This window comes from Typha angustifolia, chromosome 15, assembly GCF_048772165.1.
Source record: "Typha angustifolia cultivar Huaian chromosome 15, ASM4877216v1, whole genome shotgun sequence".
NCBI lineage: Eukaryota > Viridiplantae > Streptophyta > Magnoliopsida > Poales > Typhaceae > Typha > Typha angustifolia.
In genome coordinates, this window is record NC_133253.1 from 3,351,687 (window position 1) to 3,369,683 (window position 17,997).

Genomic DNA, 17,997 nt, shown 5'->3' on the forward strand with positions numbered 1-17,997 from the left:
TCATGGTGGCCAAGAGAATTGTCAACAGATTGGCAACTGCTTGGTCCTTTGGATTGGAATATCATCTCTGTTTTGACAAAAGATTACACTAGGAGTTTACCTAGAAAGAAATACAGAACTGACAAGGCTTATCATACATCATGTACCTCAGATTAACCTCAGTTCATCTTAAGGTTTGTTGGCTACTTGGCTCAACTCAGAAGGAAAAAATTTTAACAGTCAATATTAAAGGAAACTCCTTAACCACAACAAATACATGAAGATACAAAATAGTATGTTTACAAGAGGTAACAACATCTTGAATATGATGTGCAAGAAAAGAAAAAAAAAAGGAAAATGAATCGACAAGATGTACAAAGTAAATCTGCCTTCATCTCTTCAATTGTTGAGGATTTGGATTCACAAACTCAAGGTAGACGATATCCATATTGACCATACTCTTCACTTGAAACAACTGAGTTGATCTGATCATCTCACAGACATGCTAGCTTGCAAGATTCAAGATGTGTCTCCCCAAGCTACTCTGCAGCAGGATCCCCAGGTAATCTCTCATATAAGCGGTAGATCAGAGGTGATTTTGCCATCTGAGGCTCCCTTTCAAGGACTGTAATCACATCCTTGACCGAAATGCTGCGTGCGACTTTTAAATGAGGCATTGCCATGGTGCTCCTCCCAGACCTTCTCATGCCCCCTAGCACATGGAAGTTGAAAATAATACTTGTCAGTAAATTACCGCCTATAAACTTGTAATAAATAGCAAGATGCATAAACTTGGGACAACGATGTGCTGTCCTTCTTGATTTCATGAAATGTAAAACAAAGTTAAGCAGCCCAGCAGCATCAAATGCATCACATGGTAATCTATGTTGAATAATGCCTTTTATTTTCTGAATAAAGGATTTCAAAATCCCCGCTGTAATATATTTTTTCTGTACCTGTGGCAGCATCCCATTGAACATAAGTAGAAGATGGTGGCGCCAATGTAGCACAGAGGCAGGCACATATGCTGCCACATATGAGCTAATGCTAAGTATCTTTATAAATATTTGAAATTTGGACAAGCAAAAGAATCTCGTACCAAAGGAGAAGGATGCAAATTCTTCAGGAGTGAGGAAAAGTGCCATTTGGAGATATTCAAGTATATAGCATGGAAGTTAGCATGGAATTGCAACTTAACAACGATCATTTAGTTTCAAGTTACTGGAAGAACCAAAAATGAATTGCAAAGATGTAAACATACTGTGTAGTTAAAGTAGCTAATCATCATATATGTCTTGCTCAGCCTAGTAGTAAAGTTGTCCATATGCAGATTGTTTATGGTTATTGCTGTACAGCCTGACTGTAGCACATTGGCATCAGACAAAGCAAAGTAGAGTTAGGATATATTTTATCATTTTCTATCCTTGTGATCATCAAAGATGAACCATCATACGGGATCTCCCAAGCAAAGATGCAGAACAAACCACATATAGATTAACAGACAAACAGAAAATATCGGAGCTACTGAGATCACACTCTACTGGTGACAGCAGCAGTGCAATAAACCTCATATGAGAAAAAGAAAAGGACAAAAGAAAGTTAAAGGACAAGACTTATTGCGCCTACCAAATCCATGAGCTGCAGAGTGGCCTTTCTTTTCAGCTTCATGGTGTTCCCTTGAACTCCTTCCAAAGCTTGGTAAAGGCTTGCGATTTGTTGCTTTACCTGATTGGGAACTAGAAGCCCCATCAAGTCCTTCACGTTTCTGTCTAGCCTGTTCAGCCATGAGTTGCCACTTTGACAGCATATCATCTCCTCCAACAGCAGCTCGAGCAGCAACATTTGCAGCAGTCGTCCTCATTTTATCGTCTTCCTCCTTATTTACCTGTATTTGTAAAAATCATCATCAAGAGTATATAAATGTAAGAGTGCTCAAAACATGGTTACCTTGACATTCTTGGAGCGACCTTCATCCTTGTCTTTATCTGAATCTCCTCCTCCATTACCCTCTGCCTGCAGGTACAAATAGCAAAGCTGATTAATCATGTAGATCATACACAATTACACATCTTGCACTTGCATAACAAGAATGTCAAATTATGAACCCTATGATGAAACTGATTCCTATATAGCCTAAAAGAGGACATAGTATGGTTCACCAACTGCTCAATGCTATCCAGAATTGATTTCCATTAATTTTCAAGTAGGATATCATTTTCCTGTGTTTAATCTGATTCCAAATGAGAGTGAAAATTGTGTGGGACATCAATGCGTTCACTTCAGACATGCTAATGGGAAAGTTCGGATGAGTACACTGTGGTTAAGCTAGCATATCTGTTGCTAGAATATCAACTACTAATTCCACAAACATGTAGACTCGAGAAATTTCGTTGACCACAAAATTATGAGTACACCATCCTGGTATACAAGTCCACTGATGGCCTTAATTTTGCACAGAGATTTACTAAAACTAGTTATTTTACTCAAAGTTACTCCCTAATTTCAATTTTGTATTGTTAGCTGTCAATTACATTGGACATACACCTCCATAATCTCCCATGCTGTCTAATCAACATGTCTGCATGCATTAACTCAAATAGTTTAGTAAAGCTTTCAACCGTGCTGTTGTCTAGCTACTTAACATAGTTTAATGTTCTGTAAGATGTAATGTTCAGATAGAAGCATTCTAATACTGTCTGAAAGTTAGTGACAAGATTAACAAACCGGCTCAGAAATTCAACATATAAAATTATTGAATAAAGTGAAGGTCGATTCGGTAGAAGAACAAGAGAGATTGAATTATACGTATAAAAATTGTCAAAATTTCACCATAGAACAGCTAGAAAACTACTCACTTCATTTTGTTTCCGAAGCTTTCCAGCTTCCTCAGCCTGCTTTTTATCCCACTCTTCCTTTGCTTTTCCATTTATCATCAAAATCTGACGCCGAATATCTGACGTGACAACAATTCGATGCCCTGATTTCTCAATATCAACCCTCTGCGATCCCAAAAAAGAACACAGTTAGAAGATCTCACGCGATATTGAAAACAAGCCAAATTAATCATGACAAGACATTCACCTGTTTTGACAGTCTTATTAGATGACTGATCAGTCCATGTAAACGCTCCTCTACACACTGAAGAATCGACTTGAGTTAGATCAGCAAACTGGTAATAAAAACAACTTTAATATGGAATCTCCTTAATAGTATCTCACCATCGAGAGGCAACGCTCCACGTCACTGCTTATACCTTTTAGATGACATTTCGACACTGCCATAAGCACCACTTAGAGTTTAAAAATATGCTATATTTTAAAATTAGCTTAATAAAGATTTACATTATAAAGGAAAATGAGGATGACTGAGGTTAAAAGGTCAGTAACTGATTTCTGCTAGTTTTTTCTGAAGGGGACCTTTCTGCAGAATCAGCCTTTCTTCTTCTTCTTGTACAACCCGTCGAGTAGCTTCTGAAGCTCGGCTCTCTTCCTTGGGGGCAGATAATAGTTGCTCTTCTTCTTCCTATCATGTCAAGGTACCAGGTGAGTGACAAATTAACAGAACATATGTATAAACAAACACAAGAGTTCAAAAAATGAAATATAGTACCCTCAGATTAACGCCACTAACAGCCGTAACATCATTTAGTTGTTCAATGCTTTGGTCAGGAAAAGCTCCAGATGTCTTCTGTTTTTTGTTACTGGTAACCAAATTGCAGAAGTAAACAACAGATCAAAAGCAAGATTAAATATTGTGCAAATATGAATCAAACTGCCATAGGCGGAGGGCATGAGGCTAAAACCTTGACACTGGTGGTGAAGTGCCTAGTGCTTCAAATGGTTTCTTCTGGCCAACAGATGGTTTCTTTTGGGGAGTTTTCATAGTAGAGCCAGCAAGAGGTGTTGGCATGGTAGATGAAATTTGAGTGTGTATCTGATTTAACATTGGAAACAGAGTATCAGTTATAAACTTATATGTAGCCAATGGAAGTCAATGGTTACTGTCTAACAAAATGAGTGTGCTTCTAGGCTCCTAGCACATATTGCGATGCTGCATTAAGAGAGAAGATCAGCACTTCTTGAAACAAGATTTACTTTGTTTTATCCATTGCAACTATGCAACTATTAAACTATTAATATGAGACACTCTATAAAGAACAGATATTTAAGTTTCCATAATTTATCACAACAACAGAAAAATATATGCAGAGGGTTCATTGACAAGTCAAAAAGAAGAACTTATAGAAAATTACCGCTAAGATCTTTCGTCACATAAATAGATAGTTATATATACTTACACTTCAGGATTACAGTAAGCAGGGATGCAAAAATGTCCAACTAGTTTTGATAAACTGGAATTAGTATCATTTCATGTATTCACGAAGAAAGTAGGAATATCTAAAAGAATGATATATATATATATATAAAGTCTTAATCATGGAAACGCCAAGATAGAAAAGGATAGAAAACAAGTTAACAGAAAAAACAATATCTTCTGCCGACTGACAAAACATATAAATCCCTCCAATCAAAAAGGAAATTTATTATTAGATGGAAATGAATCACGAATTTTTGTTTGTTTTTATTCTATTATCAACTAGCATACACATCAACAGCTAAATGTTCATTTGGCTTTGTACAAGTCTGTTGTTTATTTAGCCCAGCTCTTCTTCCAAGTTTCCCTAATTGGACGTTCATCCCATTTCATATGATGAGAGTGCCTGGACTATAAGGAATTGGTTTGCTATACATTACTCATGGTGCTAGCCATGGAAAAAACTGTCTTAAAAATGGTTCTAGTTGAGGATACTTGTTCAATGGCCTTACAAACTGCATTTGTTCCCATAACAATAAATATTGGTTAAAATTTTGGCTTTTGGTCCCATAACAATAAATATTGGTTAATTTTTTTTTTCATGCTCTTTAACTTTGTACAGCTGACTACATGATTCCAAGTAGATAACAAGAAAAGGAAGTAGGAATTAGAGTTAATAGTGTATAGCAATAAATGCAAGAATGTTGACATCCATAATATTGTTCCTTCTTCTTTCTATTTTTCTCTCATGTAGCTAACAATTTTAACTCATAGAGACACGATACTTTACTCTTGTAATTTAATGGATGAATCACATCCTACTGTTGAGATTGAAAGTGCTAACCTGCATGCTTGATTCACCTTGGGTTGCTAGAGGACTAGAATTATGACTTGCCACAGTCATGCTTGCAGAAGTAGAACCCATTCTAGATGACTGTTTTTCTAAAGTTTCATCCTTCATAGAACCAGGAGTGGAATTCATTTGTTTTAGGTGCAATGAACCAAATGAAGAGCCCTCTCGACCCATGAATTGAGATTTATGCGAAGCTTCAGCAGGCTGATCAACAACTTCTGGTTTCACGTGAGCTGTTAGTGGGAAAGCACTAGTTTTCTGTTCCTTGGACCCCGGTAACTGCCATGCAACTGGATTCTGTTGCAGTGCTGATTGGCTAGGCAAAGAGCCACCATGTAGTCTTTTGGTATCATTCGAGGCATTTTGCATTTCATACTTCCGCACATTCATTGCATTTAATGGCTGAACTGCCCCAACTGGTGTCGAAACAACTCCTTGGGTATCTGGAATTTGCCTTGTATGTGAATCTTGACCGTGTGGTTTAAGAGCAGTTGTTGAAGGACCTACTGTCTTAGGATACATATGGGCATGAAAGTTACCAGTTCCATACATTGAGAGAGATGGTTGTGGAAGCGGTGGGTGCTGTTGCTGTTTGTTGACTGCTTGAGTTGAGATCATCGAGATTTCTCTCTCTGGATTGACTACATTACTGCCGACTGGATAATTTTGCGCAGCATGCAAACCTTTACCATCTGACATACTCTCAAGTTCCTGAGGCTTCTGGCTAGTGTTTCCATAAAATTAAGAAAAGTTTTGTCAGTGTGCATCTGAATTCTGAAATGTTGAAGCAGGTTCAGAGCTCACTCGAAGATTACCTGAGGCCTTTCTGAATCTGAGTTGATGACTCAGGTTGTGGAAACATTTGTGGTTCAGTAAACTGCCTAGACCCACTGGATGAAAGCTGCTGAGAGGAGGCTTGTGTTGGATATTGATTTGGAATTGCCTGTGCATTCCGTGCAGCCTGAGCTTGAAGCTGCCAACAAAGTTCGAAAATAGGCACGTTACAAAGAGGATTTGCATGTGATAATTAACAAGCATGCATGTTGCATCTATCACAGGCAACAGCATTTATCTTGTGTACCAACCAAGGGCGATAGTTGAAAGAAACAGAAAATAAATGACCATATTTCCCAACTCACAAATCACAATGATCAATAAAATGTGCAACCACTTGCCTGCATTTGGACTTTATGAGCTGCCTGTCTAAGCATCTGGTCCCCAACAATATTCCTTATGACCCTTAAAAAGTCCTCTTTGCTGACTTCATTACTCTGAAAAAAGTAATTACAATTCAATTTTTTATAGTCAAAAGCAGTCGAACACTTTCACTTCAAACATATGGACATCATTATTATGATTATCTCAGAAGTCAATAATAGGTGAAAAGAGTATTAGTACTAATGAAATTCACTAAAACTTTTTAGATATTCATAAACTGCTTCTTTAGTTTCATAGTTTGTTCTGCCTAAATGGAGGCGGTACAATTTTCTTCTTTTCTGTTCCTTCTTTCTTTTTTTCTTTTGCATTGACAAAAATCTCAAAATGATGTATTTAGTCAACATATTCCTAATTTCTGCAAATGATAGCCACATATGCCAAGTTAGTTTCCAGTCCAAAACTTTAATAAAAACCAACTATGCCTCCACCAAGAACTTGAGCATAAAAATCAAGAATACACAGGTTGAAACTCCCACCCTTAGTTTAGTAAATATAGCCTGAAGCTGCATTGATCTATCTTTGTCAAGATGAGGGCGCAAGATTGGAATTAGCATGTGGAATGGTATTGTTGGTGCAGCTTTCATCCGCTTTACAGCATTGCTTGCTTGGTTAGCAGCAGCTGCTTCTTGACCACTCAACTGCTGCATATGCTGCTGCTGACCTTCAGAAGAGGGACTAATTTCCTGTTTTGAGCCAAGAGGACTTTGCTCAGAAATGGTAGACTTTTCTTTGTCTACAAATTCGGAATTTCTTTCTGTCTGTTGCTGCTGATGAGACTGAGACTGCTCTTGTTGTAACTGCAGCTGATCATACTCTGATTGGTTGTTACCTTGTTGAAATTGATCTGATTGGCAATTGCCTTGCTGTATTAGCTGTGCTTGGGATAAGCGCTGCTCCATGGAAAGCATATCTTGCTGTTCTTTTTGTTGGCTTTGTTGGTCATTATTTCCTTCCTTGCTAGAAGCTTGCCATTGTCCTAGTGCTTGTTTTGAGGCAGAACTGCTACCTTGCGATAAAACACCTGCTGAAACCGTGTGAAGATCCATGATAACAAGAAAAAGTGCTAAGAGTTGTGTGACAACACACTTGATGACATCTTGAAGCAAAACATGCAGTAGATACAACTCCAAGAAAAATTTACTGTTACATTTGTTTTCACTAGATATTTACATGTCAAACAAAAGATTCTTTGCTTTTCAGTGATTTTATCTACAGACATTTATGAATAGAGACAAAACCAACATTGGGCATAAGTTCAAGGCTAAAGGTGCATAATAAATTTGCATAAGCAGACTTTAAATCAGAAGAGTGCCATGATATTGAGATTCTAAATCTAACTAAAAGGGACTTTAAAGATGTCTTATTTTATGGCACTGAAATGCCAAGGAAGGTCACTTATGACATGTACATTGTTGTTCTTCAGTAGGGCTATCAGGTTTGACGAGTGGCTCGGGCTCAGCTCGAGTGAAGCTTGAATCCGACTCGGCTCGGTCAGAGCTGAGCCGAGCCCGAGCCGTTGTAACAGGCTCGAAATTAATATCAAGCCGAGCCTAAGCTAGAGCCGACTCACTTAGGCTCGACTTGATAGGCTCAATAGCATGCCTAGCTATAACTAAGAACACGTGGCATAAAGAAATATTGCCACATGTCCCTCACTAACCCATCCTCACCCTCACCTGTAAGTCATTCATCACCCTCACCCACCCTCACCTATCCCACCCTTACCCATCACTTCACCTTCCTCCATCACGTCACCTTCCCCATCCTCACCCATTAGGCCATCACCCTCACCCTCACCCTCACCCTCACCCTCACCCTCATCCACCCAATCACCACTCATAGCCTCACCTCACACGCCGCCACCTCCTCCCTCTCCGTCGGCCTCCATCGGCAAGCCACCACCATGGCGTCAGGTCCTCTTCTCCGTTGACCTCCTTCTCCTCCTCCATTGGCCTCCTCCTTGTCCACTCCATCGGCTTCCTCCTCCTCCTTCATTCACCATCTCCTCATCGTCGCCTCTTCCTCCATCCGTCTCCGACTCCTTCGGCAAACCACTATCCATGCCGCTATCGTCCACGCCGCCATCATCTCATCATCTAATCAAGTTCAGGCTTTGCTTGGGCTTAACTCAAGCTCGGTTCAGCTCAACTCGAGCCCTTGAGTAAAATTATGAAGCTCGAAAGTAATTTCAAGCCGAGTCTGAGCCTGAGCCGGCTCGCTCAAGCTCGGCTCGTTTACACCCCTATTCTTCAGTTCATGGCAACACAATCCTAAATATCTAATATGTCTAGTTTATACCTTGTTTTGCAAATCTTTCACAGCTTGATATTACAAAAATGCTTCAAAGCAAATTCTGTAATTTCTGGTGCAAAGTTCCCTTGCAGAAAGGCACTTTTCAATAGCTTGTAAGATGTCAAAAAATGCTTTTGAATGAACTCTATTTGTTGTTATATCTATCATAGTGAAGACCACTGGTTTCATATTTAAAAGTGCAATCACTTAGTTCGGAAAAAATCAATACCTATTAAGCAAAGATAACATACAACCAAATAAAAAAAATATCTACCTACAGTGTGCTACTACAAATATTTCATGACATCCACTTCCAACTGAAAAGGAGGTAGGAACAAATAAGATAACAGCAGATCATTAATTACCACAGAATCAAGAATTGGCCTCCCAAAAGGAAGGAGTGCAAGATGCTGCGGAAGGCTGGGTCTCCCTTGTTTAATAGAAAACTTGGGAAAAACTTAAATAATCATGGTTTCTCACTTGCATTCTCTTTCCTCAGATAGGTTGCAAACAAAATTACTGCTAGAATCACGAGCAAGAAGAACCTACCCTCAATTTGTACATAAATACTTGGAGAGTTCTACGAAATAGATAGAAATTTTAGTGAGCTAGTAGTTGAATAAGTGTGTGAAACTACCATATAATTCTGTAGCTCAACAAGAGGAAACCTAAAGTAGATCACAGACAACACTTCCCAGTGTTCTCAGCACTTCATGATTTTACCCTTAAAGCTCATGGAGCAATCTTGCTACATATAAATCTGGCAAAACAACTTTCTGCAATAATCACCATACAAATAAGTAGCATTGAATCATCTCAAAGCAACTCTCAAGTAATATAATTTAGTATTTCTCCTTATTTTAAAGAAAAGACGACAACTTTCTTCGCCCTAATGAAAATTCTACCAATTTCTCATGAAATCCAGAAACCACAAGATCTCCGAACAGTTCATGTCAAAATAATTCAAAGTTTTCTGAAACGAGAACAAACCAACAAATCATACTCAGGTAATACAAGTTTATCAGAATCCCGATCAGAAATTCTTGCTGGCTACTGACCATCGGCATCAAACGGCTGGGAGATGGAGGCAGCATCCCCTCCGATGTCCCGATTCAGCGCGGCAGTGAATGCCTCCACATCCGCGCCAGAATGCAAGCTCTCGTCCTACACCCAAAGAATCACAAACACTTAGGGCAAACCATCACTGACCAAATCCGAATCCGATCGCATTGGGGAAACGAAAAAAACGCGATAGAAGTGATAGGGGGACCTCATCGTCTTCAAGAAGCTTCATGATGGATGGATCCATGGCGTCCGGAAGGTATTCGACGGTGAGACCCTCTCGGTTTTTCTTGAAGAGAGAGAGGGAGGGAGGTGGACGCTGATAAATATAGATGGTGCTTCGCACGTGCGGGAAATGCGTCACGTGAGAGGACGTATCGAGTTCGAGCCCAGAGTTTGGGTGCAGTTGGGTCATTAACTATAGCTCGGTATTTACTTTCGCTTCCTAAATAAAATAAAATTAATAAATAAATAATATTTATATATTTGTCACCGAAATTTTTTAAAATATTATAATTAATACTACATTCTTTAAAATATCATAATTACTACCAAAATTGCTATGTTCTTTCAAAAATCATATTCCATTAGTTAAACCTAACTAATCATAGTTAAAACATAATTTTAAATTAAAAAAAATCCTTTTTTTACTTGTATAAATTGTTAAAAATAATTTAAAAGCTATCCAATATTATACACAAATACAATAGTATAATAAAATATACCTTATTTTATATGAGACAAAAATTTATTGATAAATATCTTAAAATACTGATATTTATCATTCGCATGATTTATTTACTTTTGTTATCTTAACGCAAAATATTGAGGCGTTCAAACATTTACTTAGATTACGATCTTTGTCGAAGCATTCAAACGCTCGTCCAACACTATCCGAACGCCCCAAATTGAGAGCAGCCATTGTCTAACAGTGTTTGAAAGTCGTCTAGTAGCATTCGCAAACTCAAGAGTGCAGATTTAGTGTTTGATTCGTACATAAGGATACTTATTTATAAATTATAAATCCCTTAGATATATTATACAACCAAATATTTATTGACATATATTTTATATTTTGGTTAAACATTATATTAGGTAAATCGTTTGACAAGATATGAACAAAATTTTATCACAATAAATAAAAAATTTAGTACAATTAATATAATTATCATAGTTAGTAATCAAACACAATTTTTTACATAAACTTATTTAAGGTAATAATTATGTTTTTATATTAAAAAATAATAAAATGTGAATAAAGTTATACATGTATCTACTTTATATTTAAAAGAGGTGCATAAAATTATCTCTTTAAGCACGAACTAAATGAGGCCTTAGAGTTTAGAGGATGCGTTTGAAACATTCGAAGCTGAAGTCATCTTGCTTATGATTAATTTGAATGATTTTGAGCTTTTAGCTGGCATCTAAAATTATGAAAGGCAATCATTTTTAAGATTATTAAAGACTATTATTATTTTCTACTTTCTTCCTATTCTAACATTCTTATCTATCGTCTCGATCTTCTTTCTCATTTTTCTCAATCCAAGGCCGATGTTGTCAAACTGATGCCAACTCCTTCCTTATTGACTGTCGATCCCCCTAGTATAGTAGGGCCTACAATCATCTCCCTTCTCCCTTAAATCTTAGCCATCAACTAGCTCATCTCTTTTTATCAATCAACTCTCTTTCTCTCCAGCATCGTATTATTTATTCCCTCTTCTTCTCCTTTATGTATTAGATCTATCTTACGCTATCATCATCTCCATTATTCATTTAGCTTCCATTCTTCATATCCAATCATCTCCTCCGATTCTATTACCTAATCATCCACCATAATCTCTACAAATAAACTACCTTAGCTCGATACAAAACATGTGTTCCGAGACCTTTAGACAAAATACACGAGTCATATAACAGTGTGCAAATGATAATAAAAGCAAAAAGGCAAGGTAATTTTCACAAAATTTCTTAATAATATAAGTAAATTATATTTTAACCACTTGATTATTACTTCGTATCACTTTTACCCCCTTCAAGAAAATAGAATAGGAAAGTGCACCACTTGAATTATCTAATCATATATATTATGTTAGAAAAAACATCTTAAAAATAAATATTCAAAAATGCCATTATTAATTAAGTTTTAATAGAATATTCCTAGTAAATTATTATGATAAATAAAATATAAAACATGGTATTTTCGATAAATTTCTAAAATCAAGTCAATCTTATGGTTAAATTAGTTTTGAATTTAAGTGAATTGGGAAATATCAAACACGAAAAAGAAAAAAAAAAGAAAAAAGTTGAACGTGTTCTTAATCTAGAAGCTTTGATTTGGAAACCTTCATTTTGAATTTGGGGTTATGTTCTTCTTAAATTTAGCATCCGCCTGACACGTGTTGACTAGTACTAGCTTACTCAGCAAGTTAGTCAAAGGAGTTTTTGACTGTTCTAAGTGTGCATACTAAACAACTTACCCAACTAAGTGAGTTATAAATTTATTTATGCACTAATTATTAAGTTTTGGTTCACATGAACGCTACAATAATTTTTACAGACGAATACATGTATAATTTACAATAATATTTATTGAACAATTTTTATATCTATATTTTAATTTTTATAATATAATATTAAAAATGGATCAAATAGACTAGAAATCTCACCTAGTTTTATAAATAAAATTTGTAACTCATCTATCTGTTACAATATTCGGTGAGCGGGCACCTAAAACAGAAAGAAAGAAAAAAAAAAGAACTCGCAAGTCAAATCCCTAATCCTAGGTCGGTCCGAGGGCCACCTGCTTCCCAAGAAATTAGGAACCAAAACGAAAGCAAAAAGCGAGAGAACTACTCGGAGGAGGAAAGCAGAGAAGAAGAAATCGAAGCCATGAGCCGCAACTTTCTCATCAATGGTGGCGTGCGAGCTCGTGATCTCCTCGTTGTCCTCCACCATCATTCCCGCTCTCGCCTCTCCGATTCGATCTCGACGCCGTCGGCTTTGCCGCTCTCGAGATCCTACGTCAAATCCCACCTCCTCTCTTCCAAGTTCAAGAGTTCCTCCTCGTCGTCGTCGTCCATTTTGTCCTCTTCCGCGTCTTCTTCCTCTTTGGCCGCGGTTGCTACTAGGAATGGATTCGTGGGGTGGTACCTCGGCATGATCGAAGCGCGGCCAGTTCTCACGAAGAGCCTCACCGCTGGGGCTATCTTTACCGCTGCAGACGTCTCGTCCCAGGTTCGTGAGCCTCTAAATATCACTTTTTTTGTGTGGTAAAAATCGAATTCTTATGTTATCGGGAAATAACACAGTTTTGCTGGGGGATACGGGTAAATTGGATTATCAGATTATGGAATGGTGGATATATATTTGAATGAAAGGAGGTCAGGAAAAAAGTAAACTTTTATAGGAATTTTCGCTGCTTATATTATTGTATTGGAGGATGTTGGTGAAAAGTAGGCACTACGTGCATGGAATTTCTATTTTTAGTTGTTATGATTCGGACATACTTATTGCAGGCTAACTCAAAATTAATGGAATTCCTCAACTCAATGGTCAAAACTGTGCAATTTTCTAGATCGCCAAAACCAATTTTAGGCTGTCTTTAACCATAGTAGTAGGTTTCTTTTCTTTTTTTTCCCATTTTTTAGCTTACGTGGAGCTGGAGAGAACGCAGAGGAGAGATCTTAATGCACATGATGCTTGGATCTGCTAGATGTCCTTCTGAATTCCACTTTGCTTAGGCACGTGATACAAAAGGAGTCTAAGGTGTACCGAATATGAATGCACATTCTGATAGAAATATAATATCTGCTGAATTGTTAGAATTTCTCCTCATCCTATAATCTGTTTATTTCAGAATCAATGTGTTGAATGTAATAGTGCTCATTCTAAATTCTCCTTTCTGACTGGATTATCTAATTGTGTTGCCAAAATAAATGGTATATTTTTTTTGTCAGATTATCTCATGGGAGTCCGATTATTCTCTTGACTGGATGAGAACAATGCGTATGGCTAGTTATGGGGTGCTGATTTCAGGACCCTCATTGCACCTATGGTTTAATTTTGTGTCAAAAGTTCTTCCAAAACGCGATGTATACACTACTTTCAAGAAGATGGCTATTGGGCAAACCATTTATGGTCCTATAATGACAACAATTTTCTTCTCTTTCAATGCTGTATTACAAGGTACTATTGCTTTTCATCATTGTCACATAAGCAGGAAAATAGTTCAGATTAATAATAATTTTTTAATTAGGTTGTATGCATGTGCTGATAGTCATGTTTTGGAATTTATGAGTGGAATCTCGGTAGGCTGTTGCTTTAACACGAATAAATTATCTCCAAGTGGTTATTGATTTTTCTTTTACTAATCTATCTATTTCCTTGTAATATAGAAGTTGAATATCTTGCTTCTTGTTAGCATTTGTATTCATCATGCTTTAATAAAAAAATTATTGTAAATGTCAGTCTACTACTTAGGGAGTGAGCTTTTCTCTTCTTCTTCTAATACTACACAGGCATTCTAAACCGTATAGATGATAAGATAGTTTGGCTTCTTCCCTTTCGAGTTTTTCTTTGAGATATACATGAATAACCATATATTTTTATCATACAATGAATGCAAAGTTGGCCTCCTATTCCCCTTCCTTTAACTATGGAGGAAAATAAGCCAACAAGACAAGATGTTTATTGTTCCATCAAAGTTCTCTGGATTATGTCTGATAATTTCATGTTGCTGGAAGTTGATAAATATATGTTAGTATCTGCAGGATATGGTCTATGGATGTGATAATCCATACCTAGTTCCATTCTTCAGATAGCACTAAATAAAGAAAGGAACAAAACAACAGCACCCATGCTGATGTCTTTCCAGGGTAGTAGTTGCAATTTTTTTATGTCAAGGTTTCGTGCTCATTTAAAGCACCCTTCTTTCTATTGTTGTTGCTGTTGTTATTGTTTATCAGCATGTTTCCATGCTCTGATTCTTGTGGAGTCAAGCACAGGTGAGACCACCAGTGAGATCATTGCCAGGTTGAAAAGGGATTTGATACCCACATTCAAAAGTGGGCTTGTTTACTGGCCCATGTGTGATTTTATAACTTTCAGATTTATCCCTGTTCGTCTGCAGGTAACTTCTGATATTCATGTTGCTGTTTAGGTATATGCTTATATCAAATTAAACAATGTTACTACGTTACTACTATTTTCAACCTTTTTCTTTTCTTTTCAGCCATTGGTGAGCAACTCATTCTCATTTCTTTGGACAATATATATCACGTACATGGCAAGCTTAGAGAAACCAAGTGTGGAAAAGATAGCAACCGACTGATTGTGTGTGACCAAATATAACAACCAACTCGTTAGTTGGGACAATAGTCACTCTATATATGCAATTTTCTCATTTCCTTGAGGTACCAACATGCACCTTGAAATTAAGGTACGTTAAGAAGCACTTACTAATACTTTGATTTATATATTATCTGAAGAAAAGAGAAACTTCCCATAGGTTTAGAAGATGCTAAAATCATATCTTCTAACTTTTATCATCTGACCTCTAATTTTAGAGGAAATCAATTTGCAAATTACTGGACTTTTATCTTTTAATTTTGTCAGATGTTCCAGAGAGGTAAATTCCATGCAATCATACTCATATAAAATGTCATCTGAAATTCATCCTCTCTTGTTTCATTCATCACTTGGTTAGTACATAACTTGTAGAAAAGTCAGAACTATACTAGTACATTCTACGGCATTTATTGTGATTGATAATGTTTGGTTCTGCTTCTTGCTGATTTCACAGAAATCTGGGACAGGCCGTCTGAGGAAACAGCTGAAAACACACAGCAATTTCAGTTTTGAAGTACCTTATACTGCTAGGGATGAAGAGTATATGCTTAATATGTCAGTCACATGCCCAGAGGCAGTGACTGTTTGTTTATTTATTTATTATTGTTATTTTGTTAAGTTAAGACCACGAAACTTGATTGTTGAGAGTGTCTGTAGAAACTCAGGTGGGTCATTTTTAAGTTTCAGCTTCACTTTTTTTTGGAACAAAATTATAAACAGCTTAGCGAAGCTGAACATGTTCAGATCCTCAATATATGCTTTTTTCAGATGGCAATCACAGCTCAAAAGTAGTTGTTTCTGATATTTATCTTGTCGGATTCTGCTTGATTGCGTCCGTGATTCCAGTGTCTGGAGCTGGTTTCCGATATATACCAAGAAGCATCTGGTCCCAGTGTCCTGTATTGCATTGGATGGCCTTTGCATGAGGTGTACTCGATTGTAACTAAGCAATCGCATCAATGGAGAAAAACAGCATGCCAATATTGTTGTACTGTGACATCTATTTTTCTTCCAAGCCTTGCTTACAGTAGTGGGGATGGCTGCCTTTGCTCATGAATGTAAAATCTGGTACTGAGGAACCCAGGACTCGAACATTTTCATGGATTATTTCATCTTCTAAATTGGCATTTTTCATAGAAAGCATCTTAGTTGTGGTGGTTTTCTTTTCCAAAGTCAATGATAAATATTACGGGATATTACACTTAATTCCCGTCAATTGACCCAATTGTATAAATCATCATGTGTTTTCAATTTAAGGATTTAAACCCTCCCTATATTCTAAATTAAAGTGTAACTATTAGTCTCCATCACGGGTGAATAGTATTTTCTTTTTAGTGGAAGGAATACTTTCATTATATAAATATAATCTTACGACGGAAGAAATTAGTCAATAATTAATACTATCAAATACTATGGAAAAAATTTAAAATTGAAATACAATTTTTCTTAAATATTTAGAAGAGTGATTCAAATGTACAGATTGAATTAAAAATAGTTAAAAGAGAGAGGCTGTAAACTGGGATAAACACATACCAACTTTGGGTTCGAAATTAAAAATAAATAGATAAAAGATTCCTATTAAATTTATTTTCTTATAGGAAATCGTTGGCCAATTCAACCGACACCAATCTTATGATATCTGCCCCTGGGTGTACATTCTTTTCTTCCAATAAATGGGCTCTGGGTCCAGGATTTGGATTATCCTCAGATTCTACTTTGAGACCAGTGATGGTTTGTGTATCAAAGTTTTGGGTAGAGAATTTATTCACCAACAGTGGATAGATCATTGTAATAAGCTACTAGTCCACATGTAATCTGAACGTTTGTATCTGGATTTTGGCCCCAGTTTCTGCTCAATTTCATTGTCACTACTTAGCTCAAAAGTCCCAGTAGAATTGTTCGTAGATTTTGTTCAACTAAACGACGTAGCGGAAAAGAATAGGAAATTAAGCAACAAAATTCCCTTCATCTTTTTCCAAGAAAAGAACAAACTTATACTCCATCAAGGGCTTGTCCACTCTTGCCTTGGAGTAGAACAAATTGCTCAATGAGTTCTTTAAAATGTGTGGCTGTGTTTTCGCTCCTTTATCCAATCCAATGATGTATCCAAACTAATTAGTGTGGTCCTTTTTCTTTTTTTTTTGGGTTTCCTTTTAATTATCTCTTTTAATATTTAGAGGCATAATCCACTGCCTAATCTAGATTTGATGTCTTCGTTAGTATCCGCTGTTAATTATTAAGAAATTTGATAAAAAAAAATGCCTTATCTTTGTTTTTATTATTATTCACATCGTACTAATGAATATTTATCATTTAACTTATATTTTATTTAAATGTCTCAAAAATGTCTGGCCGTTAGTTTTCTTTGCGTTGTTCTTAACAGTTAGTTACCGTATAGATGGGTTAAATAATTATAGATATATAATAATCTTAATGCCCTTAAATAAGTCTTTTTAGGTTAATGTAAAAGCAAACAGAAAATAGTTTTTAAAGTCCACTAAGGTGTATTTTAATTGTTCATTTTGAAAATAATAGGAAATTCTCTATTCAATTAGTTGTTAAGGTAAAACTAATTCATGGTATTCTTTTAGCAATATTTTAAATAAAATATAGTGGTCGAATAATAAATATCTGTATAATTAAATAAGAATGCTAATAGAAATTAAAATATGGAGTGTTTTTTATTTTTTCCAGATTTACTAGTTGCTTTTCATATGATGCAATGTTTCCAAATGATTGTGCTATCAGCTGAAATGGCCTGTGCTCCAATTTCCATCATAAAGGCTGTGGAATAATAATGTGTGCAACTTTCTTTCACTGTCTATTACCAGTAGTAAATGCTTTTACCACTGGATTTTACTATTGTAATGGTGTAAAGACATACATGTCTAAGAGTATTTGCAAAGTAACTTGGAGGAGAGGAGACTAGTTTT

At 36.4% G+C, this 17,997-nt stretch overlaps 2 protein-coding genes across 4 annotated transcripts; one reads left to right on the top strand and one right to left on the bottom strand.

The window, feature by feature from the left end:
• Window positions 1-43: 43 nt before the first annotated feature.
• On the bottom strand, window positions 44-10,026 carry LOC140778120 (transcription initiation factor TFIID subunit 4b). Of its 3 annotated transcripts, XM_073122686.1 has the most exons (16): window positions 9,927-10,026; window positions 9,715-9,820; window positions 6,841-7,388; window positions 6,322-6,417; window positions 5,962-6,119; window positions 5,686-5,870; window positions 5,138-5,589; window positions 3,782-3,912; window positions 3,589-3,679; window positions 3,366-3,501; window positions 3,198-3,253; window positions 3,061-3,117; window positions 2,835-2,978; window positions 1,927-1,992; window positions 1,606-1,864; window positions 44-691 (listed from the first exon to the last, which is right to left on the bottom strand). In XM_073122686.1, exons 1-16 carry the CDS (start codon window positions 9,963-9,965, stop codon window positions 519-521), a joined length of 2,697 nt encoding a protein of 898 aa, XP_072978787.1. In that variant the 5' UTR covers window positions 9,966-10,026; the 3' UTR covers window positions 44-518. The 3 variants fall into 3 exon arrangements, with proteins under 3 accessions (XP_072978787.1, XP_072978786.1, XP_072978785.1); XM_073122685.1 differs by having other exon boundaries at window positions 45-691; window positions 5,138-5,870; window positions 6,841-7,385; XM_073122684.1 differs by having other exon boundaries at window positions 45-691; window positions 5,138-5,870.
• Window positions 10,027-12,487: 2,461 nt separating this feature from the next.
• LOC140777948 (uncharacterized) lies at window positions 12,488-15,852 on the top strand. Its single transcript, XM_073122397.1, has 5 exons — window positions 12,488-12,952; window positions 13,675-13,903; window positions 14,722-14,846; window positions 14,949-15,155; window positions 15,519-15,852. Exons 1-4 carry the CDS (start codon window positions 12,608-12,610, stop codon window positions 15,045-15,047), a joined length of 798 nt encoding a protein of 265 aa, XP_072978498.1. The 5' UTR covers window positions 12,488-12,607; the 3' UTR covers window positions 15,048-15,155; window positions 15,519-15,852.
• The last annotated feature ends 2,145 nt before the right edge of the window (window positions 15,853-17,997 follow it).

Excerpts from the sequence above, each read along its gene's own strand:
- LOC140778120 (XM_073122684.1), bottom strand. The coding sequence starts at position 9,965 with ATGGATCCATCCATCATGAAGCTTCTTGAAGACGATGAG. Across the intron at positions 2,979-3,060 it reads TAATAAGACTGTCAAAACAG|AGGGTTGATATTGAGAAATC; the intron begins GTGAATGTCTTG and ends TTGGGATCGCAG. Across the intron at positions 692-1,605 it reads CTCTGCAGCTCATGGATTTG|GGGGCATGAGAAGGTCTGGG; the intron begins GTAGGCGCAATA and ends TCCATGTGCTAG.
- LOC140777948 (XM_073122397.1), top strand. The coding sequence starts at position 12,608 with ATGAGCCGCAACTTTCTCATCAATGGTGGCGTGCGAGCTCGTGATCTC. Across the intron at positions 13,904-14,721 it reads TTTCAATGCTGTATTACAAG|GTGAGACCACCAGTGAGATC; the intron begins GTACTATTGCTT and ends AGTCAAGCACAG. Across the intron at positions 14,847-14,948 it reads TTATCCCTGTTCGTCTGCAG|CCATTGGTGAGCAACTCATT; the intron begins GTAACTTCTGAT and ends TTTTCTTTTCAG.